The following is a 26,521-nucleotide window of genomic DNA, read 5'->3' on the forward strand; positions in this document are numbered from 1 at the left end:
TTTACAAAGTCTCATTTACATGTCGAGACAAAAATGCGAAGTCAGAACTGCTTGTATTGACTCGCCCCCTGGGCCGTGGGGCACTCGGATCCAGGCAACAGGGCAATAATGGGGGTAGTAGTGGCAACCCGGTCCGTGGCTCAGGGTGGTCAGACCAGTGGCAGTCTTCTATCTGTTTTGCATTGTCCGACTACGCCACCCGTGGATTGCGGTCAGGGCTAACCACTGCTGCAGTGCAGACCGCTGGGGCAGATGTAAATGTGCAGCACTGAATAGTACAACTCCCCACGGGAGGAGTATGGCCCCAGGGCAGTATATAGATGGATGATGGAGGGAATGATTCCGAAGGCAATAGCCAGGAAACGGAGGCCTCTTAAACAGTTCAGGGTCTTTATTAGAACAGGTGAGACGACCCAAAAACAGTCCCGGCTAGGAGGGGGCCTGGATGTCTGAGAACAAGTTGGAAGCTGGCCCTGATCAGGGTGAGGGTGTAGGCCTACCGTGCTCTCTGCGCTCTTTCTGGCTATTTCCCTCCTCGTGGTGTAATAGCCCACGTTCCTTAGCTCGCCGTGTCTTCTCGCCCGTATGGCTTGCAACTTGGGTCCCTTTCTACTCCCGGCCTGGTACGGCTTTGCTGGTCCCTTCGGCTGTGGCGGAACCTCCGGGCTTCTTAGGCCAGGGAACATACAATCCCCTGCGGACTGGTTATTTGCTGTAGGACTTGGAATCCTCACAGCCTCAGACACCAAAGTCTGGTAGATTAGCTTCTCTATCTGCCAGGACAGGCTCACTTCTCCTCTTGTCCCTGGCTCATGGCTCTCCTACTGCCACACGGTCTCTTAGGCTGCAACACAACTGTCTGTCCCTGCTCTGGGACACCTCTCAATCCAGAGACAGGTCGTCCAGTTCTCTCTAACCCTGCCCCCAGCTCCAGCTTTTATAGGGGCAGCCTGCTCCCCCTACTGGCCTGGGACAGGAGGTGCTGCATGCTAATGGTACCTGACCAGAGAACCTCCCCCTTGCTCCCAGACACAGCTTTATTATACATTTGTGGCATCCAGGCCAGGCTGACACATTCCCCCCTAGTAAAACTTAGTACTCCGGGACTAAGCTGAAAACAAGAATAATATGCATGACCATAAAACATTATTAGGCAAGTAAAAGCAAACGACGCACAGGTTGAGTTCTTAAGGTCACAGTGTGGTCTGTGACCGGGTGTCCATCTCACCAAAACAACGGGGAGCCTTAACCAGGTGGGGGTCTTTCCTAGCCCCAAGTCCTTTACAGTCTTCGTTCATTCCTTGGTTAGGCTCCGAATGCAGTCCATACAAAGTCTCGGTTATTAAAAGTTCATAACCTTTGAGTCCGTATGGCAACTGTAAGAAACTGAAATACACAATTACTAATCATGCATGTAACTTTGCGAACATTTCAACACTTGGCAACAGGGTTATTTACAGTTTTAGTGCACATTATATTTTCCAGCGAGCGGGTATCTGCCCCTTTGTGCTCCTGGTTGACCTGCGTAACCCACTGTCTGGTGGTGGTCTAACCTGGTTTTCTTCACTACCATTTAGGGTACAGTCACTGGCTAGACTTACAGGCAGGGCAGGCACCTGTCTGCGGGTCCTCTGGCTTACCGCAGGCATGGCAGGCTCACTGTCAGCAGAGGGTTGATTCTCCTGGGCTGCTGGTTCAGGCTCTTCTGCCTCTGGAACTGCTTGTTCTTCTTCCCTTTCCCGCTCTGGTGTAGGTTGCTGCTGAGTTGGTTGCAGGAAATGGCATTGTTTATTCGAGTCCAGGACTGCGGGAACTCACCAAGAACGGTGCTGATCATTTCTTCCTTGTCCTCTGCGGGTTCAAGGTCACTTTGATCCTCTTCTGCATTCCGTAGTTGCTCGGGGCACCTTTTTAGGTGGTCTCTGGAGATGGTACTAGTGGTTCCTCCTCCATCCTTGGTGATCACGCACACCTTTGGGTTGTCGTGATCAGACTGCAGTACGGTGTAGGGTTCCGCTTCCCACTGGTCGTCCAGCTTGTGTAGCCTTCTCTTTCGCTTCAGGACCTGCTCACCAGGTTCTAGGGGATCAGCAGGGGCGTGTTGGTTGAAGAGTCTTTCTTGCCTTTCTCTCACCTGGACTAGGCTCTTCTCCACACTCTCCTGTACCTTCTTGTACTGCAGTCGCCTTTCCGTATCCCAGTCCGCATCTGGGGAGGTGTCCTCGGGTGTTAGGACTCCCATCTCCAGGTCTATGGGCAGCTTACCTGGTCTGGCTCGCATCAGGTAAGCCAGGGTGCAGTTTGTAGCATTCACCGAGATATGGTTGTATAAGTCTATCAGGTCCGGTAGTTTTTCTGGCCACAGGCTGCGTTCCTCCAGGGGCAACGTCTTCAGGAGATCAATGACTATATTGTTCATTTTCTCACACATCCCGTTGGTTTGTGGGTGGTAAGGCGTTGTCCGAATCTTTTTACAGGCATAGAGGTTGCAGAACTCTTGGAAGATTTCAGCCTCGAACGCTGGACCCTGGTCTGTCAGGACCTGTTCCGGATACCCGTGTGGACGGCAGAAGTATTGCTGGAAGGCTCTGGCCGCCGTTTGAGCTGTCAAGTCTTTTACGGGGACCACCACTAAAAATCGGGAATAGTGGTCCACGATTGTCAGGGCATAAATGTATCCTGACCGGCTTGGAGCCAATTTGACGTGGTCCAGAGCTACCAGCTCAAGAGGCTGCTGGGTGACGATGGGCCTCAAGGGTGTCTTCTGGCTGGTGCGGTCCTTTCTCCTTAGATTACTAGGGCCACAGTCTCTGCACCACTTCTCTACAGCCCCTCTCATGCCGATCCAGATAACCGGCCTCTTATCAGGAACTCCAGTTTCTTCCAGCCGAAGTGCCCCGCTCTGTCATGGTAAGCCTCCAGGACCATAGCTGCATCTCACCTTGGGACCACGACTTGCCAGGTCAGCTCGTGCGTCCGGTGGTTGACGAGTCTTCTGCACAGCTTACCTTCATAGAGGAACAGCCTGCTCTTCTCTTTCCATAGCTGCTTGGCTTCCTCTGGAGCATCCGGATCTAGATGGGCGTCTTCTCGGGTCAACAGGTCTTTCACCATGCAGATTGCAGGGTCACTATCTTGGGTCTCGGCCCAGCTGTGGTGAGGTAGGGGATTGATCATGACGGTTGTTAAGTCTTCCTCCTTCACGCGGTGGGAGTATTGAGTGGCTCCATACCGGTGAAACGCAGGGAGTTCTACCTCCTCCAGCTCTTCTGGGTCTTTGCCTCCGTCAGGTAAGTGAGGCATTCTCGATAGGGCGTCAGCGTTGGCATTGGTTCTGCCTGCCCGGTACTTGATCGTGAAGTCATAATTCGAGAGTCGTGCCATCCACCGCTGCTCTAGGGCACCTAGTCTTGCATTGTCCAGGTGTGTCAACGGGTTGTTGTCCATGTACACGGTGAAATTTGCGGAGGCCAGGTAATGCTTAAACCGTTCTGTGACGGCCCACACCACTGCCAAGAATTCTAGCTTGAAGGAGCTGTAATTCTCGGGGTTCCTTTCAGTGGGCCTCAGCTTCCGGCTGGCATACGCGATCACCCTTTCTCTGCCCTGTTGGTTTTGCGACAGTACGGTTCCCAGCCCCACATTACTGGCGTCTGTGTGGAGAATAAAAGGCTGGCCATAATCGGGGTAGGCCAGGATCTCATCCCCTGTGAGGGCCATCTTCAACTGGCGGAAGGACTCCTCTTCCGGCTTATCCCACTTGAAGGGTGGCTTTTGGCTTCTGGACTTAGACTGTCCTATCAGGAGGTCCTGCATAGGGGCTGTCATCTTAGTGAACACGGGGATGAACCTTCGGTAGTAGCCTACCAACCCGAGAAATTGCCTCACTTCTTTGATGTTTGAGGGGCTTGGCCAGCTCTTGATTACTGTGACCTTGTCAGGGTCGGGGGCTACTCCTTCTGCACTTACCACGTGCCCTAGGTACTGGACCTTCGGTTTCAACAGGTGACACTTTGATGGTTTCATCTTCAGGCCATAGCCTGCCAGGGCTTCCAACACCTCTGCCAGGTGTTTTAGATGGTCCTCGTAGGTCTTCGAATAGACGATCACGTCGTCCAGGTAAAGTAGGACAGTCTCGAAGTTTCGGTGCCCTAGGCAGCATTCCATCAGCCTCTGGAAGGTACCTGGTGCGTTGCAGAGCCCGAAGGGCATACAGTTGAACTCGCTCAGTCCCATCGGGGTGGTGAAGGCGGTCTTCTCCTTGTCAGCCTCTGCCACAGGAACCTGCCAGTACCCGCTAGTAAGGTCCAAAGTAGAAAGGAAGTTAGCTGATTTTAGTGCGGCTAAAGACACCTCTATTCTAGGCAGCGGATATGCGTCTTTGTGGGTGATACGGTTGATTTGTCTATAGTCCACGCACATTCTCATGGTGCCGTCTTTCTTTTTTTACCAGAACCAAGGGGGCTGCCCAGGGGCTACAGCTATCTCTAATGACCCCAGCTTCTTTCATTTCTCTTAGCATGCCCTTTGCGTTGTGATAATGTGCAGGGGGTACAGGTCTGTGCCTCTCTTTGATTGGTGGGTGGCTCCCCGTGGGGATGTGGTGTTCCACTCCTTTTACTCGGCCGAAGTCTAGCGGGTGCTTACTAAAAATTCTCTCGTACTCCTGAACCACCCGGTAGACTCCTTGTTTTTGGTGCAGGGGAGTGGAGTCAGTACCCACATGGAGTTTCTGGCACCAGTCCTCCTTTTGTTTATGGGAGCCATTACCCTCCGCCTGTGGAGATGGAGGCAAAGGCTCCACGGCCCTGATAGCTTTGTGTTCGACAGCCAACAGTTTGGCAAGTGTAGCGTACCTGGGTAAGTGTACCTCTCTCTCCCCAATGTTGAGAATGCGAACGGGCACCCTCCCATGACGGACATCAACCACCCCCCGGCCTGTCAAAATGGTGGGCCTGCTGTCTGAGTACACGGGTTCTACCATGGCTTGGTAGTCTCTACCTCTCAACCCGATTGCAGTCCGACACAAGATCATCATTTCACTTTTGGGAGGCATGGAAATGGGGAATGGGTCACTCATTCTTACGCTACCGATCTCACCACCAGACAGTTCTACCTGCTGCCGTCTCATCAGGGCTTTTATCTGTTTGTTGAGGACTCTCTGTTGGCTGGAACTAGCATTCACCGCCACCTGTTGTACAATTACAATTACCTCTGAAAGACAATTTTCAATCACGTTAGTACCCATAGTTATTTTAGGGTGACTTTCACGACGGTCGATGTCCACAATAATCACTCCCTGTGCCAGTAGTTCAACTTTACCAATCTTAATGGTCATCTCCTTGAACCCCATCTGCGGCACGGGCAAGCCATTACTGGCGATGATTCTCAAGTCACTGTCTGGATACCGTGTTATATCGGCATCAGTCCAATACTGCTTAAAAAGTACATAAGGGATAGTAGTTACTTGCGACCCGGTATCCAGCAAGGATCTCATGGGGATACCGTCCAGCACCACGGGTAAAACCGGGCTCCCCCAACGTACTTATCACGCCAATTGTAAGGGCCTAGTGATCTTATGCCGGGGGGTTGGCCCTCTGCCCCAGGTTGGACCCGTTTAAATTACAGTACCTGGAAATGTGTCCGGGCTGGTTGCATCGACGGCAAATGAGCTGTCCATACTCTGCGTAGCAGTCTGTGGGCCTCCCTCGGAGCGATGGGGTCCTCCTCTGTCGACGCCACGGGACATCCTCCGGACTTGAAGCCCACTCGATGGGTCTTGACGGGTCCACTTGTAACGCCTGGATGGTCCTGGTCAACCCCGCGACGCTCCTGGTCAGCTCCTGGACTTGGTGGTGCAGATCTTTCGACGGGGCTTGGTTCAGGGCCTGTGCATCGGCCCCCACAGAGTCCATAGAAGAGGGCGCTGCCTCCTGGTGACAGGTGAGAGCAGGGCGCCGGGGGTTTATAGCGCCATTTGTTGCGGGTTCACGGAGCACCCTTATGGCCCTGTCCTTGAATTGGGCAAAGGTGAGATCAGGGTTCTGAAAGAACATGAGGCGCAGCTGGGTCCTGTGGGCGCTAGACAGCAGACCTTCTATGAACTGTTCTGTTAGTAGCTTATCCGTATCCTGCACGCTGCCAGGGTCAGCTTGTTTGATGGCTCTCAAGGCTTCCTGCAAATTTAGGGCATAGTCTCTGATGCTGTCCTGTGCCCGCTGCTTACATCCGTTGAACCGCATTTTAATTTCAGCGGAGGTACGTGTATCAAAGGTACTCCGCAGCCGGGCCAGAATGTCCTTTACGGTCCTTTTCTCCTCAGCGGGCCATGACTTTACCTCTTGCTGGGCTGCGCCAGTTAACTGCCCTGTCAGTATTCTGATCTTCTGTTCCTCTGTCAGGGGGTAAACTTGGAATAAACTGTACAGCCTTTCCTTAAAGTCAGTTAGTGCATGGGGCTCCCCTGAATACTTGGGCAGCCAGGCCGCTCCAGGGATGTAAGGCAGGGAGAACGGCATCACCGCTGCGGCAGCTGCGCTGGTGGTAGTGGGCGCCTCCGTGTCCGACATCTTCCTCCCCACTAGTTAAGCGTGGCCTACCTTCCGACGATCCTCTTCTGTAGGCCGCGGCTCCGCTGGTGCTGCTCCGGACGAGGACCTTGCGTCGCGTCCTGGTGACGTCAGCGTCGCTCTCTCTCCCTTCCAGAACCTTGCGCAGCGTCGGTGTGTAGGGCGGAGCTTCGGGTCTCGCGCGGTTTGGACGTCCACGCCCCTCTTCTTCCCGCGCGGTGTCCTGAAGATGGCGTCCGATGGCGGGAAAACTGCTGAAGATGGAGGGAAGCTGCTGAAGATGGCGGGAGACGGCTGAAAATGGCGGGAAACGGCTCCGGATGGCGGGAAACCTCTTTTTAAGGTACGTGTACAGTCTTTTTCAGGCGCGTAATACCCGTTTGCGGCGGGTTGGTTACAATCCTGCCGACTACGCCAAAGCTGACTTGCCCCCTGGGCCATGGGGCACTCGGATCCGGGCAACAGGGCAATAATGGGGGTAGTAGTGGCAACCCGGTCCGTGGCTCAGGGTGGTCAGACCAGTGGCAGTCTTCTATCTGTTTTGCAATGTCTGACTACGCCACCCGTGGATTGCGGTCAGGGCTAACCGCCGCTGCAGTGCAGACCGCTGGGGCAGATGTAAATGTGCAGCACTGAATAGTACAACTCCCAACGGGAGGAGTATGGCCCCAGGGCAGTATATAGATGGATGATGGAGGGGATGATTCCGACCGCAATAGCCAGGAAACGGAGGCCTCTTAAACAGTTCAGGGTCTTTATTAGAACAGGTGAGACGACCCAAAAACAGTCCCGGCTAGGAGGGGGCCTGGATGTCTGAGAACAAGTGGGAAGCTGGCCCTGATCAGGGTGAGGGTGTAGGCCTACCGTGCTCTCTGCGCTCTTTCTGGCTATTTCCCTCCTCGTGGTGTAATAGCCCACGTTCCTGAGCTCGCCATGTCTTCTCGCCTTCTCGTATGGCTTGCAACTTGGGTCCCTTTCTACTCCCGGCCTGGTACGGCTTTGCTGGTCCCTTCGGCTGTGGCGGAACCTCCGGGCTTCTTAGGCCAGGGAACATACAATCCCCTGCGGACTGGTTATTTGCTGTAGGACTTGGAATCCTCACAGCCTCAGACACCAAAGTCTGGTAGATTAGCTTCTCTATCTGCCAGGACAGGCTCGCTTCGCCTCTTGTCCCTGGCTCATGGCTCTCCTACTGACACACTGCCTCTTAGGCTGCAACACAACTGTCTGTCCCTGCTCTGGGACACCTCTCAATCCAGAGACAGGTCGTCCAGTTCTCTCTAACCCTGCCCCCAGCTCCAGCTTTTATAGGGGCAGCCTGCTCCCCCTACTGACCTGGGACAGGAGGTGCTGCATGCTAATGGTCCCTGACCAGAGAACCTCCCCCTTGCTCCCAGACATAGCTTTATTATACATTTGTGGCATCCAGGCCAGGGTGACACAGTATCATAGGAGGAAATTTTCAAGATCTTTATACCACTTATTTGGTGTAAATAAAAAGAAAATCACAAATTTTGTCACAACATTTTGTGTAAAAATGTACCACTTTTCACCCTGTCACCACTATTCAAAAGTGAGAAGAAAAGGGACATGGTTCAGCAGGAGAGAATGTGGCTCACTGCTTTCTGCCAGCTCTATGCCCCTCAAAGATTTTGAGATCTTATCGATGCACACACTGAATTTTTTAAAGCGCACCTGTCAGCAGGATTGTGCTCAGTAAACCATATACACTGTCAGGTGGGCAACATTACACTGATTAATATGGTACCTTGGTTGATGAAATCCATCCTGTGGTTCTTGTATAATCTTTACTTTCAGTTTGGAGATAATGATATGCTCATGCTTTGGGGCGGCCTGTGGGGGGCGCTCTATCTGGTGATCTGCTTACATATTCATCTGTATGCTCTTATGACAGGTCACTGTACCTTCACTGACCTGCCTCCTGTTTTACATAATGCATCTAGTAGTGTGGGGCTAGAGAAACTAGGAGGCAGGTCAGTGAAGGCACAGTGAGCTGTCATAAGAGCATACAGATGAATATGTAAGGACAGCAACAGACAGAGCGCCCCCCACAGGCCGCCCTGAAGCACGAGCATATCATTATCTCCAAACTGAAAGTAAAGATTACTCAAGAACCACAGGACGGATTTCATCAACCAAGGTATCATTTTAATCAGTGTAATGTCGCCCACCTGACAGTGTATGTGGTTTTCTGAGCACAATCCTGCTGACAGGTGTGCTTTAAGGAGTGTTTGCTTCATAAAAAATTGGCAGATCTTACTAACCCCTCCTGTGGGTGTTAGACTGGAGTGTAAAATACCATTTTAAGTAAAAAAAAATACCTCTGTGTCTTTTATATAGAAACATTAGATTCTTACAGATTATGTAAGCATATAATTATTTATTTTATACATATTTTTCTATTTTTTCAAATAGTTTTGCAAATAGTCTTGATTTAAAAATCTTTTTCTATTTTGTGTATATAACTCTTATGCAGACCTAGGTGTCACCATGGTAACACAATAAAGTTTTTTTGCAATTCCTTTTTCTTCTGTTTTCTTGTAATCCTTTTTTCTTCTGTTTTCTTGTTTTTAGCTAGTATAAGGTGTAGGTTAGCTAGAAGGAGTGGAGACAGAAAAGTCTGCATAGAAGCTGAGGTCAATTTTATTTCAGACTACTTACATTTTTTACAAAACACTACTCCAAAGGCATATATAGTACATATTCGCTAGAGATAAATATATCATATCTCCCTATTTAATCAACATAGACAAAACTATGCAGTGGGTCCCCAATCATAACGCCTAAACTTGGAATAATTCCAAATACCACTTGCAATTATATATTGACAATCTTTATTAACAAAATAATAATTAAAAAATCATTGTAAATTGATCACAAAGTTTAAAGAGATTTTTAAGAGGAAAAGGATGAAACAAAAAAATCAAGCACATATAGACAAAAATAATTTCCCAGTGGATTCTAATTCCTATGGGCAAGTATTCATAGAAAAAGGACTAGGTAGAATAATAATAGTGACATCTCCCATACCAGCCAATGATATACTAAAAAATGTGGCCATACAAATGAAATCATAGGTCATATGCCATATTTAGTGAAGACCCTAAGATTAAATTCAATAGTATGGCTCACAAAAAAGATCTATATGGAGAGAGTGACAGAATGATGCTTCCCCTAATGGGAGCACCAACCTAGACCATTTAGCTTACCCATCAGGAATATCGCTGCGTACAGTCCCGTGCCACAAGTAACATTTTTTAGTTGCATTGGATTAAAGGTGATGATAAGCCTTTAAAATATAGTCCTCAAAAACAATATACAATATCCTAAATAATATGCTTAATTCTTAAGCTATAAAGTCAGAAAGTTTCTACAAGATTTTCTTCTTTCTGCTGGTCCTTACTGGTTTGTAAAACACGTCTTCTGTCTGTTTCTGTAGCTGTGCTGAAGCATGGTGCACAACTCGGATCTCCGGTTTCCTTGAACTCCTCAGCTCCTACTCAGAGTAACTATTATAATGGACCAAATACACCTGGAAACCTTGTTCAAAGGTAATATGGACATTGATTAAATACAGTCTTATATGGAGTCTGCAATTCTGTGTATTCATCTACATTTTTCTTCAGGCATCCAGGTCCTCCTGCCACCAGTAATGCATCTCCTTCCTACCCTTCCTTTGATCCGTCTTCAACACCATTCAGCAATGCTCCTCCAGTGCCAGTCCAGCAGATGACCAACCAATTAAACAATATGCAACTTGGAGGATATGGTAATTGTTATGCTTAGTAATATTACATTTTTATTATCAATGTTCTGTCTTCCTTTAGGCTGCATGCCATTTCGTGAACTTTATGTCTGAGCGTGTTTTTAGCTCACGATGTGTACAGTATAATGTCTCATTCACATACTGGAAAAACACAACTACAGAACTGCTTACTTTTTAAAAGTCAATCTTGTGCCCTGCCGCTTCATTCATTCTTAATGGAACCACCGGAGATAGCCGAGTGGTGCACTCGGCTGGTTTTGGCACGTTCTTAAGAATGAATTGAGTGGCTATGCCCATCATTGACCACTGCTCCATCCACACCAGATGGGACACAGTTACATTTTCACTCAAACTTGCATCTCTTCAGTCCCTATGGCATAATAGAGTCCTCCTTCCTGGCATAGACCACTACACCTCTTTCTCATGGTGGCTGGCAAATGGCTTTGAGAATACTCATCAGTTCTTTTCTTCCTCGAGCTTTATCTCTTTCGAGGTTCAAAGAGAAATACTCAATCCCCCTTTCAGAACATTACAGATAACTCGATAGCCTGTGCTTTATTTGAAGGTATCTGCCCGAACCTTCAGTTCAGACCTATCAGTCTCGAACCACATACATTCACATCATTTGTAAATTATCTCCTCCAGAGACTTAATATCTGCTATATATTTCTCGTTAAACAGCATTCCTCACCACATGGTTCATAACTATGTTAATAAATGGGTGTCAGACTTGGTGGGCTATAAACGCTAATGCAATAGAGACTGCTTATAAAGTCCTGGTACATGGTCCCTACAAGTATAGGACATATGTACCTGGATATACCGCTAACCATTTCCGGGCATGTGCACTTGTGGTGTACTTGCCCTCAGGTCTCTCGTTTCTGGTCTCGTGTATATAAATTGGCTTGAGACATTTTTTTTCACTCCCTTCCCCGATAAGAGATCTCTGGGAATCTCTGTTACACCACAAATCATCCACAGTCACCCACCCTGAGTATAAACTTTCTTAGCTGTAAAATGGACAATTGCATGAAATGCTTGAAAATAAAGACACATACCATACCAAGAATTTCTATCCCAAATAGATAATTTGATGTCCCCTATTGTGCTGCTATAGGGATCACAGAGACAACTGATAAAACCATCCAATTAGACACTACATATGGACCAATGCAGAGGATAGCACAATGGTTAAAGTACCTGTGTACTTTGCTTTGTCCTCCTATATTGTGCTGGGTCCTGGAATCCCCGTATAATGCCTGGTGGTGAAAAAGTCTGTAATGGGAGCGTCCTCCGAAAGATGCCCCTTGCTGTGAATCTCCAGCTGGCGCTCTACCTGCGGCGTGCCCCGGCCGGAAGCTACGCCGCTAGCTGATGCCGCACACGGGGGGGGGGGTGAGACTAGTTAGGGTGACGTCACTGCTCAGAGAGCCTCAGAGCGGCCACAAAATCCAACGCGTATCGAAGGAATCACTGTCCTTCTTCTTCAGGGAGTTGCCCCCCCATGCTCATCATGATTATATAGCACTACTAATTAACCTATCCACCTACAGAGGAGTTTTAATTCCCCTAAGCACACCTGATGTATAGGCTCCAGGAGACACACTCAGAGCAAAAAGGGGCCCCTAGATATGGGATAAATAGTGGATACAAAAAAATATATATAAAAAGGAGCCTGAAAAATATAAAATAGTATCTTTATTCTGGATAGAAAAACACTGAATAAAAATGAGTTTATTTAATAGTAATTTATTTAAAAGGTATATGAACCTATATCAAGAATTAAAAAGTGAAAAATATATATACGTGATTGTATGAAATCTGAAATATAAATGGATGTATGAATATCTAATATGTACTTTTTATATATAATATATGTATTTGCATCCACTATTTATCCCATATGTAGGGGCCCCTTTTTGCTCTGGGTGTGTCACCTGGAGCCTATACATCAGGTGTGCTTAGGGGAATTAAAACTCCTCTGTAGGTGGATAGGTTAATTAGTAGCGCTATATAATCATGATGAGCATGGGGGGGCAACTCCCTGAAGAAGGACAGTGATTCCTTCGATACACGTTGGATTTTGTGGCCGCTCTGAGGCTCTCTGAGCAGTGACGTCACCCTAACTAGTCTCACCCCCCCGTGTGCGGCATCAGCTAGTGGCGTAGCTTCCGGCCGGGGCACGCCGCAGGTCGAGCGCCGGCTGAAGATTCACGGCAAGGGGCATCTCTCGGAGGACGCTCCCATTACAGACTTTCACCACCAGGCATTATATGGGGATTCCAGGACCCAGCACAATATAGGAGGACAAAGCAAACTACACAGGTACTTTAACCATTATGCTATCCTCTGCATTGGTTCATATGTAGTGTCTAATTGGATGGTTTTATCAGTTGTCTCTGTGATCCCTATAGCAGCACAATAGGGGATTGCAGGTGAAAGTTTTTTTTTTTTTTTTTTACATTTTATTATTGACACAATTGTAGGTAGGTCTATTACGGCATTATCTGCATTACTCCTGACATATGTTTACCCTGGTCTTCTAGATTCTTTCAGACACTTATTTTTGACGTCTGTGAGCGCAGTAGTATATACTCCAAGTGCTATATCTGACTGACTTTTTTGTTTTTGTTTTTGTTCTATTGTTAAAACATAAAATTCACGAAATATATTTGAACGAAAATCTAGAGCAAGCGGCCTAGTAAAGTACACATCACTGGAATCAGGGTCTCTGTCCCTACATTATGATGCTTACAGATTAGGTAGCAAAAGATTCCCCTTAAGTTTATGTTTTTTCTATTAACAATTTTAAGTGTTGGTAGTTTTTAAAGATATTTTTCAGCTCTTTTATTGACATTTACATACAACATCTGTATAAAACTTGTGTAATTCACTGTAAAACTCTGGGACAGCACACGGGCTCAGGGGCAAGCACTGGGGTTCTGGCTTGGAATGCATCTACATCTACATGGCGTTCATATGTTCTTACAGTGTGAAAAATCCTTTGGGTGCTGCTCCAGTGGATGGTCGCCACTGTGTATGTGTGTCTGATAAGGAATCTGTTAATTAGTAGTGTCTAGTTTACTTTGTTACATCTACTGCTTTCATCATGCACACAGGTCCTCCTGGATCCAGTAGCCCTCATGTGCCTCCTAGCCCAAACATGCCTGGCAGTTTTCCGCCTCAGACAAGTCACATGCCTCCTGGCCTCCATTCACCTCCAGTGACAACCAACAGTTTTAATGGTTTTAACTCTGAGCCACTCTTACCTCATCCCAATATGCAAGATGGAATAAATGCACATCCTTCATTTCCACCACAGATGCCAGGTCAGCCCCCGCAGTTTGGATATCCTCCTCAGAACCGTAAGTAACTTCATATCTTAGATTGAAATGGAATAGATGCAATATTGTGTAAACATGCAGGATTATTAATTACGTAATAAACTATGCAGCACATGGGAGAGCAAATATCTACACAAAGGTCCATGAAAGGTTTAGTTCTTAGCGCCAGTTACTGTTGAATTATTATGCTTCTTCAGATATACAGTACAGACCAAAAGTTTGGACACACCTTCTCATTTAAAGATTTTTCTGTATTTTCATGACTTTGAAAATTGTACATTCACACTGAAGGCATCAAAACTATGAATTAACACATGTGGAATTATATACTTAACAAAAAAGTGTGAAACAACTGAAAATATGTCTTATATTCTAGGTTCCTCAAAGTAGCCACCTTTTGCTTTGATGACTGCTTTGCACACTCTTGTCATTCTCTTGATGAACTTCAAGAGGTAGTCACCGGAATGGTCTTCCAACAATCTTGAAGGAGTTCCCAGAGATGCTTAGCACTTGTTGGCCCTTTTGCCTTCACTCTGCGGTCCAGCTCACCCCAAACCATCTCGATTGGGTTCAGGTCTGGTGACTGTGGAGGCCAGGTCATCTGGCGTAGCACCCCATCACTCTCCTTCTTGGTCAAATAGCCCTTACACAGCCTGGAGGTGTGTTTGGGGTCATTGTCCTGTTGAAAAATAAATGATGGTCCAACTAAACGCAAACTGGATGGAATAGCATGCCGCTGCAAGATGCTGTGGTAGCCATGCTGGTTCAGTATGCCTTCAATTTTGAATAAATCCCCAACAGTGTCACCAGCAAAGCACCCTCACACCATCACACCTCCTCCTCCATGCTTCACGGTGGGAACCAGGCATGTAGAGTCCATCCGTTCATCTTTTCTGTGTCGCACAAAGACACGGTGGTTGGAACCAAAGATCTCAAATTTGGACTCATCAGACCAAAGCACAGATTTCCACTGGTCTAATGTCCATTCCTTGTGTTCTTTAGCCCAAACAAGTCTCTTCTGCTTGTTGCCTGTCCTTAGCAGTGGTTTCCTAGCAGCTATTTTACCATGAAGGCCTGCTGCACAAAGTCTCCTCTTAACAGTTGTTGAAGAGATGTGTCTGCTGCTAGAACTCTGCGTGGCATTGACCTGGTCTCTAATCTGAACTGCTGTTAACCTGCGATTTCTGAGGCTGGTGACTCGGATAAACTTATCCTCAGAAGCAGAGGTGACTCTTGGTCTTCCTTTCCTGGTGCGGTCCTCATGTGAGCCAGTTACTTTGTAGCGCTTGATGGTTTTTGCAACTGCACTTGGGGACACTTTCAAAGTTTGCCCAATTTTTCGAACTGACTGACCTTCATTTCTTAAAGTAATGATGGCCACTGTTTTTTCTTTACTTAGCTGCTTTTTTCTTGCCATAATACAAATTCTAACAGTCTATTCAGTAGGACTATCAGCTGTGTATCCACCAGACTTCTGCACAACACAACTGATGGTCCCAACCCCATTTATAAGGCAAGAAATCCCACTTATTAAACCTGACAGGGCACACCTGTGAAGTGAAGACCATTTCCGGTGACTACCTCTTGAAGCTCATCAAGAGAATGCCAACAGTGTGCAAAGCAGTCATCAAAGCAAAAGGTGGCTACTTTGAAGAACCTAGAATATAAGACATATTTTCTGTTGTTTCACACTTTTTTGTTAAGTATATAATTCCACATGTGTTAATTCATAGTTTTGATGCCTTCAGTGTGAATGTGCAATTTTCATAGTCATGAAAATACAGAAAAATCTTTAAAAGAGGAGGTGTGTCCAAACTTTTGGTTTGCACTGTATGTATAAGATAATACTGTACAGGACAGATAATGGAGCACAGACCGTTAGGTGTTCTTGCTGCATCATACTTATAAAAAGATCCTAGGAAACTGAGCCCACTCTGTCTGCTCTCTGATAATGACATCTAGAGGTGGAAAAAAGTTATAGTATATAAGAAATTGAGTCTTGCACAGTACTGAAGTTTAGCACGTAATGTATACAGATATGAAAAATAACAAAAATATTCTAAAAAAATTAATCTGAGACACAGAAGACTTAATGGACTGCTTAACAGTATGTGCACACATCGTCTTTTTCAGGAGGATGCCACTGAAATAGGTGAACATATTAATTTCTATGTAAAAGCGACTTGCTGTGCATATATTCAGGATTTTATGCCCCTTAACCACTTCAGTTTTTCAAAGTTGCCAAAGGTTAAAAGAAGTGAGCAGACCATTCTTCAGGCCATTTTCCACTCTGAAGACACTCTATGCTTATAATACAAGTCAATGCAAAGGTGCAAAACACGTCCTTAAGTTGCTCAGGCGTCTTATTGAGTATTTTGCCAGCATTTTTGCTTTAAAAAACACCAGCAGTTTCTTCATTGTTCAAGTTTCCCTGGAAATTGCCAGTAAAAAATGCATTACAAGTGGAAAAATTCTCTAAAAAATGCACTGTATATTACCAAAAAGGCTAAAGAAAAAAAAAAAAAACCTCTTAAGGCTATGTTCACACATTGTGTTTTTGCTGCGTTTTTTATGCAAAGTAAAAGCTGCATTGTACAGTGCTAGCAAAAGCTATGAGATTTCAGAAATCTCATGCACACACTTTTTTTTTTTTTTGCTAGTTTAATTGAAAAACTGCTGCATTTTTGAAAAATTAAGCATGTCACTTTTTTCAGAGTTTTTCATCCATAGAAAGCAATGAGTAAGTGCAAAAGAGCAGCAAAAATTCAGGTATCAGGTTTTGTTGCGTTTTTGGTGCAGAAAACTCAGGAACAAGTAGATACTAAACTGTATCGCAGGTTTTGCTTGCAGAAAAAAACGCAAGGGAAAAAAACTCCTGGACATTTGGCAGGTTTGCCTGTCTGAAGAAAATGTCATGTGCACAATACATTAACCCCTTCCCGACATGCGCTGTATATATACTGCTCTGCGGGAACGCAGTTCCCGCAAAGAGCAGTATATATGGCACAATGATCGCACGGACTTACTCTGAGCGCTGCCATGATCACATGTGGGTCTCAGCTCTGTGAGAGCTGACACCCTGCAACAACGCCCCCGATCGGGGGAATTTAACCCCTATGATGCCGCTGTCAATAGTGACTCTCTGTGGGGTATCGCAGAGAGAGTGAGCCCCTTCTGTGATCCTATCAGCACAGCACGATGCGATCGCGGTGTGCTGATGGTCTCCATGATCACCCCCGATCCCAAGATGGCCGTGGGGTCATTCAGGAAGGTGGCCTGTCAGCGCCTGCGTAGAAGCATTGCAGAGTATTAGATCAGCGATCAGGGCAGGGAAAGTTGATGTCCCATCCTGGGACAATGTAAAAAAGTAAAAAAAAAAAAGTTAATAAAAATTCTAAAAATATAAAAAAAAATAAATCACAAAATAAAGAACAAAAAAAAAGAAAAAATAGTAATCCAATAAATACATTTATTTATGTGTTACATGCACGCCGCTAAGTTCAGATAGGGGCGAGACAAGGCTACATGAATTCTTTGGAATCTTGGGGAAACCGTTACTCAGGGCGACCATAGACCATGTTCTGCAGCTTCTCTCAGGCACACAGTATTGACCCTCAGGCACAGACACGTAGGTTGTTTCACTTGCTGATCAGACACACTTGACAAGAGTCCTCAAAAACGGTAGTACAGTAGCATTTAATAAGAAGCCGCAGAGCCAGTGCCAGTTGATTAATGAACACAGTATTCTTTACAGCACAGTGAGATGGAGGAGGGGGGGGTTGCTGAGGGAGATGATCCCTGTGACACCATTTCTTACAGTCCTTATCTTTCTGCTTGACAGTACTCTGCACTGCTAGTTCAGGAACTCTAAAAAACGGAAATTCTGAACTGAAAAAGTAAATTAGTGTGCATGCAGTGTAAGTACATGTTCACACATGGCCATTGAACAGCAAAGACCAAAGACAAAAGCACAATACACAGTTACCCTAAAATAAATAAACTGCAAAAGTGCATGAAGGTAATGATAATTATGAAAATAATAAAGGGTATTTAGTTAACATAATTTTGATCAAAATAATGTAAAAGCCATCCCGCCTCGTCACGGCAACCCTTGTGGGACAGTCCTAACTCTGTATTAAAACCTTACCATTTGTCAAGTGACGTGCATATGAATAAGGATGAGAGACTGATCCACTTGTAATAGCATTCTGTTCAGAATTTCCGTTTTTTTTCAGTCCAATGTACATTAGTGCATATAAGGGAGTGGCTGCCCTTTCTCTGAACTGGAAAATCCATTCTGCTTCCCAGGTCTATGCTATTACAAGTGGTTCAGTATCTCATCCTTATTCATATGTACGTCATTTGACAAATGGTAAGGTTTTAATACAGAGTTAGAACTGTCCCACAAGGGTTGCTGTGACGAGGCACTTTTGCAGTTTGTTTATTTATTTTAGGGTAACTGTGTATTGTGCTTTTGTCTTTGGTTTTTTAGTTCAGGAACTCTACCTGACCTGTGCTTAGCTTCATTTCTGACTTGAATCCTGTCCACTTGCAGGGGTGCTTCTGTCAGATGCAGAACACACACACCACCTTTCTCTTCGGCTCCACCCAGACAGTAAACAGCTTCCCCACAATCCCCCGGGGCTCTGCTAAAACCCTCCCTGTCTCTTGTGACTGTGTTAACCCCTCTAGTTGCTGGATGCTTCTGGAGCACTTCCTGTCTCATGCGCTTGTGTTACTTCTAATAGTTGTTGAATGCTTTTAAAGCAACAGCACTACTTGTGACTGTCACACTCTGCAACAGCACTACTTCTGCATGTCACATATGTAAAAAAAAAAATTAAAAAAATGCACATATCGGTATTTGGTATCGCCGCTTCCGGAACGACCCGACCTATATAACTGTCCCACCAGTTAACCCCTTCAGTGATCACCGTTAAAAAAAAAAAAAAAAAAAAGGAGGCAAAAAACTATGCTTTATCATCATACTGCCGAACAAAAAGTGCAATAAAATGTGATCAAAAAGACGAATGTAAATAGAAATGGTACCGTTGAAAAGGTCATCTTCTCCCACAAAAAAAGCCACCATACTGCTCCGTCAGCTGATCAATAAAAAAGTTATAGCTCTCAGAATAAAGTGATGCAAAAATATTTTTTTCTATAAAATAGGTTTTAATGTGTAAAAGCGACAAAATATAAAAACAACTATATAAATGTGGTATCGCTGTAATCATACTGACCCGAAGAATGGAGGCACTTTATGAATTTTACCACCCGCGGATCGACATAAAAAAACTACCCAAAAAACAATTCCTGAATTGCTGGTCTTTGTTCCTTCTGCCTTCCCAAAAATTGGAATAGAAAGTGATCAAAAAATGTCATGTGCCCGAAAATGGTACCAATAAAAAAAAAAAGTAAACTCGTCCCGCAAAAAACAAGCCCTCATATGACTGTCGGCCAAAATATGGAAAAATTATACCTCTAAAAATATGGCTTTGCAAAAACTGTTTTTTGCAAAAAAAAAAAAAGAAAAAAAAGCGTGTGACAGTCGCCAAACATAAAAACTCAATATAAAATCTGGTATCGCTGTAATCGTACTGACCCGAAGAATAAAGTTGTCTAGTCAATTACACCGCATGAGGAACGGTGTAAAAAAACAAATCCAATTCTTCACCTGCTGTTGATTTGTTCATTCTGCCTCCTAAAAATCGCAGTAAGGCTCGGCTCACATTTATCCTGCTGAGCACTTACACTGGGGTTTCCATGTAAATCTCTGAAATATGTGATTCAGACGGAACCCCCAGTGGAGGATTCTCTATAATGAGGCAGATGGAGACTTTGTGAATGCTGTCTGACCTGTGATCTGGTGGTGTCCATCTTTTTAGGCATGCATAAAAGCGCCGTCGGTCACAATTTTGTGCACTTCTAAAAAGGACAGCGCTGAACAGAGGCCAGACGGAGACCAGAGCAACTCTCCTGCCTCATTATAGTGAATGGATTCTTTGGAGGTTTCATCTGAATCACGTCACTCGGAGATTTCGATGAAAACCCCAAAGTAAGTGCTCAGTGTAGAGCACAGGATAAATGTGATCCAAAATGTTAAGTAAAATGTTCCCAATAAAAGCTTCAACTCAATCCACAAAAAAAAGCCCCTACTCAGATTAATCTTATGTTATCGGAAATATAGGGGGCTTCCACGTTGCTAGTAGCACAAAGGCTCTGGAAAAGCACTGGCTTCTTGCCCCCCAAAAGAAATCCAGCAAATTCTGCGCTTCCAAATGCCGCCTTCCCTTCTGAGCCCCAGTGTGCCTAAATCGCAGTTAGCGTCCACATGTTTGGCATTTCTGTAGCGATGAGAGCCCGCCTAATTTACTGGTGCATGTCTCCAGAAGCATGAGTTAGGCACAATGTACTAGTCACTACAATGTACTAGTCACTACAACTTATTGGTTACTACGAAGTACTGGTCACTACAACGACAGTTTGCAATTTTCATTGAGCAGCATCCACTGCTGCTTCTTTCTGGAAAACACCCATGGAGTCAAAATCGTCATTACACCTGTCGATAAATTCCCAATAGGGTATAATTTCTAAAATGGGGTCATTTGAGGAGGGGGGATTCTGCTCTTCTAGCACTTAGGGCTCTATATATGGAGTCTGCAAAGTATTTGTAACATACCTGGCGGCGTCCTTGCATAGTAGTCCATCTCCCACTGTGCAAGAGCGCGCACTTGATCTCCAGTCCAGACTGCCACTCTGGCTTCTTTCCATGTTGTCTGCTTTGCTTTGCTCTTGCTGTTTAGGGCGACACCCGTCGAACTTCCTGATTCTTGTAGCTGCTGCAGACACACCCCTAATGCGTCCTCAGCCTATTGCTGTCTGTCACCTGGTATTTAAACCAGCTCCTTCTTGGAATCCATGCCTGAGCATCTTGTTCTGTCAGTTGGCTTCTGGTCGCTGACATGCCAGGTCCTGTCTATGTTTCCTGCCTTACGGTATCAGTTCCCGTGTCTGAACTGTGTCCTGTCTGTGCACTCTAGCCAGCTGTCTCTGCCTTCCTGAAGGCTGTATTTCCAGGCCTGTCTGAACACGCTCCTAGCCTGTTTGTCTTGCCCTCTGGGGGCTGCATACCCAGACTCGCTCCTGCATTTTGTTGCAGTAACTGTTCTTGTCTGAACTGTCTCCTAGCTTCTTACCTGTTTTGTCTTTATGTCCGTTTGTTCCCTTTTTCTGCAGTGTCTGAACCAGCGCTTGGCTTTACCTAGGCTCGTTCTCGTATTTTGTTGCAGTAACTGTTCTTGTCTGAACTGTCTCCTAGTTGCTTACCTGTTTTTGTCTTTATGTCCGTTTGCCCCCTTTTTCTGCAGTGTCTGAACCAGCACTTGGCTTTACCTAGGCTCGTTCTTGCATTTTGTTGCAGTAACTGTTCTTGTCTGAACTGTCTCCTAGCTTCTTACCTGTTTTGTCTTTATGTCCGTTTGCTCCCTTTTTCTGTAGAGTCTGAACCTGCACCTAACTTCTACTCGTTTTCATTGTACTTCCGTTTGTGAGTTGGAGTCCTTTCGCTATTTCTTTGCAAGTACCTTGTGTGTATCTGGTTCTGCTTTTCTTTTCCAGTCTGTTCCGTGTGAACAGAGCCCTATCCCTTTTGCTTTGTCTTTGTTTACCTCTTCGGCGATTTATCTCAGCCTTGTCCACCGCGTCTGCGGTTTGGCTCTGCTCAGCCTTGCCACCGCGTCTGCGGTTTGGCTCTGCTCAGCCTTGCCACCGCGTCTGCGGTTTGGCTCTGCTCAGCCTTGTCCACCGCGTCTGCGGTTTCGCTCTGCTCAGCCTTGTCCACCGCGTCTGTGGTTTCGCTCTGCTCAGCCTTGTCCACTGCGTCTGCGGTTTCGCTCTGCTCAGCCTTGTCCACCGCGTCTGCGGTTTCGCTCTGCTCAGCCTTGTCCACCGCGTCTGCGGTTTCGCTCTGCTCAGCCTTGTCCACCGCGTCTGCGGTTTCGCTCTGCTCAGCCTTGTCCACCGCGTCTGCGGTTTCGCTCTGCTCAGCCTTGTCCACCGCGTCTGCGGTTTCGCTCTGCTCAGCCTTGTCCACCGCGTCTGCGGTTTCGCTCTGCTCAGCCTTGTCCACTGCGTCTGCGGTTTCGCTTTACTCTGTTTGTTTACCGCATCTGTGGCTCTGAACTCGTCTCCCAGTCTGTACTGGACCCTACCCAGCCTGCGCTCTAGTCTGCCTGTTCCTGTATTCCCTGGTGTGGGTCAACAGCCGTGTCCGGAGTTTGACCTGGAGTAGACCCTGGTCCCTCTGCTCGGTTCCTCCCTGGTGCACTGGCGTCGTATGCCGTCGTGCGACCTTGGGCAGATACTTAGTTACGCCCCTCCAGGCACTCTCCGGTTCATGGCACAGTGGAACCACTAAACACGCACACGCCAGTCAGTCCGGGCGTGTGCATTACAGTATTCTAGGAAAATCTGTGCTCCAGGAGGCAAATAGCGCTCATTCCCTCCCTACTGAGTCTTGCCCTGTGGCTAAGCCGTACTATACAGCCACATATGGGATATTTCTACATTCAGCAGAAATTGGGGGACACATTTTGGTGCCATTTTTACCCATTTCCCAGCGTGAAAATGTAAAATCTGAGGCTAAAACAAAATTTTTGTGTTTAAAAATTTAATTATTTATAAAATGCTGTGACACACCTGTGGCATCAATATTATCATTGCATCTTTAGATGAATTCATATTCATTGAGAGGTGTAGTTTATAAAATGGGGTCACTTATGGTGGGTTCGGCTCTTCTGGCACCTCAGGGGCACTACCAATGTGACATTGCACCCTCAAACCAGTCCAGCAAAATCTGAACTCCAATATGATGCTTCTTTCCTTCTGAGCTTTGCACGGTGGGTGCCTCAAAAGTAGTTTTCGACCATATATGGGGTATCGGTGTAATCAGGAGAAATTGCAAGTTTCGGGGTCCATTTTCTTCTGCTATCCTTGTGAAAATGAAAAGATTTGGGGCTAAAACAACATTTTTGTGGAAAAAAATATTTCAAGGTGCTCACCACACATCTAGATAAATTCCTTGAGGGGTCTAGTTTCCAAAATGGGGTCACTTGTGGGTGTTTTCAATTGTTTAGGCACAGCAGGGGCTCTCCAAAAGCGACATGACACCCGCAGACCATTCAGTCAAAATCTGCATTCCAAAACGTCACTCCTTCCTTTCTGATCCCCGCCATGCCCCCAAACACTAGTTTTCCTCCACATATGGGGTATTTGCGTACTCAGGAGAAATCACACAACAAATTTTGCAGTCCATTTTCTCCTGTTACTTTTTACCTGTCGTGAAAAAGCTAAATTTTAAGGCTAAAATACATTTTTGTGGGAAAATTTAGATTTTGTTTTATTTTCACGGCTCAATGTTATAAACGTCTGTAAAGCACCTGGGAGGGTTCAAGGTGCTAACCACACAACTAGAAAAGTTCCCTGAGACGTCTGGTTTCCAAAATGGTGTCACTTGTGGGGGCTTTCCACTGTTTAGGCACATCAGGGGATCTCCAAACGTGATATAGCGTCCGCTAATTATTCAAGCAAATTTTACATTGAAAAAGTCAAATAGCGCTCTTTCCCTTCTGAGCCCTGCCGTTCACCCAAACAGTGGTTTTCCCCCACATATGGGGTATCTGTGTGCTCAGGAGAAATTGCACAACAAGTTTTGGGGTCCATTTTCTCCTGTTACCCCTGTGAAAGTAAAAAAAAATTGGGTCTAAAGGAAAATTTGTGTGAAAAAAAGTTAAATGTTTATTTTTTTCCTTCCACAGTCCATTAATTCCCGTGAAACACCCGAGGGGTTAATAAACTTCTTGAATGTGGTTTTGAGCACCTTGGGGGTGCAGTTTTTAGAATGGTGTCACTTTTGGGTATTTTCTGTCATATAGGCCCCTCAAAGTCACTTCAAAGGTGATGTGGTCCCTAAAAAATGGTTTTGTAAATTTTGTTGTAAAAATGAGAAATCACTGGTTAATTTTTAACTCATATAACTTCTTAACAAAAAAAAATGTTTCGAAAATTGTGCTGATGTAAAGTAAACATGTGGGAAATGTTACTTATTAACTATTTTGTGTGACATATCTCTCTGATTTAAGGGCATAAAAAATTAAAACTTTGAAAATTGCAAAATGTTCAAAATTTTCACCAAATTTCCGATTTTTTTCACAAATAAATGCAAGTCATATCAAAGAAATTTTACCACTATCATGAAGTACAATATGTCACCAAAAACAATCTCAGAATCAGTTGAAGCGTTCCAGAGGTATTACCTCATAAAGTGACTGTGGTCAGAATTCAAAAAATTGGCCTGGTCACAGGAAGGTGAAAACAGGCATCGGGGTGAAGGGCTTAAAAGCACAAGGTCACGGGCTTGAAGATTTTATACTAATTTTATATTTCTTAGGTGACTTCTGCTAATTTATTGTACAGGGAGATTACTTTTATTATGGACACTTCTACTACAAAATATAAAAAAAATCACCTTTTGAAGAAGTACAATCCTCATATTAATTGATTGTGTAACATGTATATTCTTTAACATTCTTCACAATGAAGGACCGCAGCATTTTAATTCTTAAAAAATTGGATTCCCATCCTGGAAAATCAGGGAAGTCTTTCCAAAAATGTGGTCAGGGTTGTGTGCATGTACTGTTCTCATTGGTGACTTGCATCATTGAAATAGTTTTACAGGACTACCATTGACCAGTTAGGTGTACCCGTGACTAGATATCCACTGAACACATTATGTTCCCACTTTCTGACTACCAGGTTTAGCAATGGTTGCATATTCATTTTGCTGATCATGAATTTTTGGGCTCAATAAGATAATTAGATGCAGTGCGGTGGAGCATTGACGCAAAATAGCTCAGAAGGTGTTAGGGAAGAAAATGTATCTTATTTAAAGAGGATCTGCCACCAGGTCAAAAGTCGGCAGTCGTTGCTCTTTGTTTTATTCCCGCTACTCCTCCAAGTATTTCATTTCCTGTCTTTTTTAATACGCCATATAGTAAAGACCATAAAAATAAGCACTAAATAAAAAAAGGCCCATATATCTGAGGCTGCATGGTGGAATTAAAAAAATGAGATACACAAGAAAGTAGTGGAAATAATATAGGTCCAAAAAGGCACTGGCCACCTTTGACCTGGTGACATGTTCTTTTTAATAAGGTGATCATTGAGTAGAATGACTGCTGCACAACACTGCTAATGAGCCAGAAAGCATCTTCCACCATTGCATTGCCCTATTTTGTGTGCTAGTTGTACTCAACATGCCATGTAATGGCTCTGGCAACAGTAGAATAATAAATTAAGTAGATTGGCAAACATTTTATTTTCAACGGATACATTTAGGAAGAGATTTCTTTATGTACCTTCATGTTTCCATAAAAGTTTTAATGCAAACATCATCCCATCTCAATTTTGTTTTCACTTTTTTATAGAATTGGAGTCACAATGGATACTGAGCTGTGATTTTAAAGGGAAAGATGGTCAGAACATGGCATATTGTTTGCTTAAATTTGTGTTAGTGTATTTTTTTTTTTTACATATTTTTTGCATTTTATTAATCTTTTTTCGTATCATGATCTGTATTAAAAGAAAAAAAAATTGAAATTTAACAATTTTCATACTGGCCACTGGGGCTATTTTAGACACATACTTCCTTTTCTTTCAGGAAGACTTTTCAGGAGTCTCATTGTCATCAAAGGCAGGATTACAATGACAGATAAACAGGATCCACCAATCACAATAGGCAATGTCTCAGCTTCTGCTGCTCCCCCTCCCTTCACAATATACACAGGAGCCACCAATGAAAATGGGCAATGTCTCCAACTCCTGCTGCTCCCCCTCCCTTCACTATATACACAGGATCCACCAATCACATTAGGCAATGTCTCAGCTCCTGCTGCTCCCCCTCCCTTCACTATATACCCAGGATCCACCAATCACAATAGGCAATGTCTCAGCTCCTGCTGCTCCCCCTCCCTTCACTATATACACAGGATCCACCAATCACAATAGGCAATGTCTCAGCTCCTGCTGCTCCCTCTCCCTTCACTATATACACAGGATCCACCAATCACAATAGGCAATGTCTCAGCTCCTGCTGCTCCCCCTCCCTTCACTATATACCCAGGATCCACCAATCACAATAGGCAATGTCTCAGCTCCTGCTGCTCCCCCTCCCTTCACTATATACACATGATCCACCAATCACATTAGGCAGTGTCTCAGCTCTTGCTGCTCTCCCTCTCTTCACTATATACAAAGGATCCACCAATCACAATAGGCAATGTCTCAGCTTCTGCTGCTCCCCCTCCCTTCACTATATACACAGGATCCACCAATCACATTAGGCAATGTCTCAGCTCCTGCTGCTCCCCCTCCCTTCACTATGTATACACAGGATCCACCAATCACATTAGGCAGTGTCTCAGCTCCTGCTGCTCCCCCTCCCTTCACTATATACACATGATCCACCAATCACAATAGGCACTGTCTCAGCTCCTGCTGCTCCCCCTCCCTTCACTATATACACAGGATCCACCAATCAGAAGAGGCAATGTCTCAGCTCCTGTTGCTCCCCCTCCTTTCACTATATACACATGATCCACCAATCACAAAAGGCAATGTCTCAGCTCCTGCTGCTCCCCCTCCATTCACTATATACACAGGATCCACCAATCACATTAGGCAATGTCTCAGCTCCTGCTGCTCCCTTTCCCTTCACTATATACACATGATCCACCAATCGCAATAGGCAATGTCTCAGCTCCTGC

General features: G+C 45.3%; 1 protein-coding gene across 2 annotated transcripts in view; it reads left to right on the forward strand.

The window, feature by feature from the left end:
- Positions 1–26,521, forward strand: part of SEC24D (SEC24 homolog D, COPII coat complex component) — a 132,773-nt gene that overhangs the window by 26,341 nt on the left and 79,911 nt on the right. For both annotated transcript variants that reach the window (XM_073639814.1, XM_073639806.1), the window contains 3 exons: positions 10,030–10,141; positions 10,217–10,359; positions 13,476–13,721. In XM_073639814.1, coding sequence (XP_073495915.1) covers positions 10,320–10,359; positions 13,476–13,721 — 286 coding nt within the window. In that variant the 5' untranslated portion in view covers positions 10,030–10,141; positions 10,217–10,319. The remainder of the gene's footprint in view (positions 1–10,029; positions 10,142–10,216; positions 10,360–13,475; positions 13,722–26,521) is intronic.

This window comes from Phyllobates terribilis, unplaced genomic scaffold (assembly GCF_046119375.1).
Source record: "Phyllobates terribilis strain yellow unplaced genomic scaffold, ASM4611937v1 Scaffold_1__5_contigs__length_1240528914, whole genome shotgun sequence".
In the NCBI taxonomy this organism is placed as follows: domain Eukaryota; kingdom Metazoa; phylum Chordata; class Amphibia; order Anura; family Dendrobatidae; genus Phyllobates; species Phyllobates terribilis.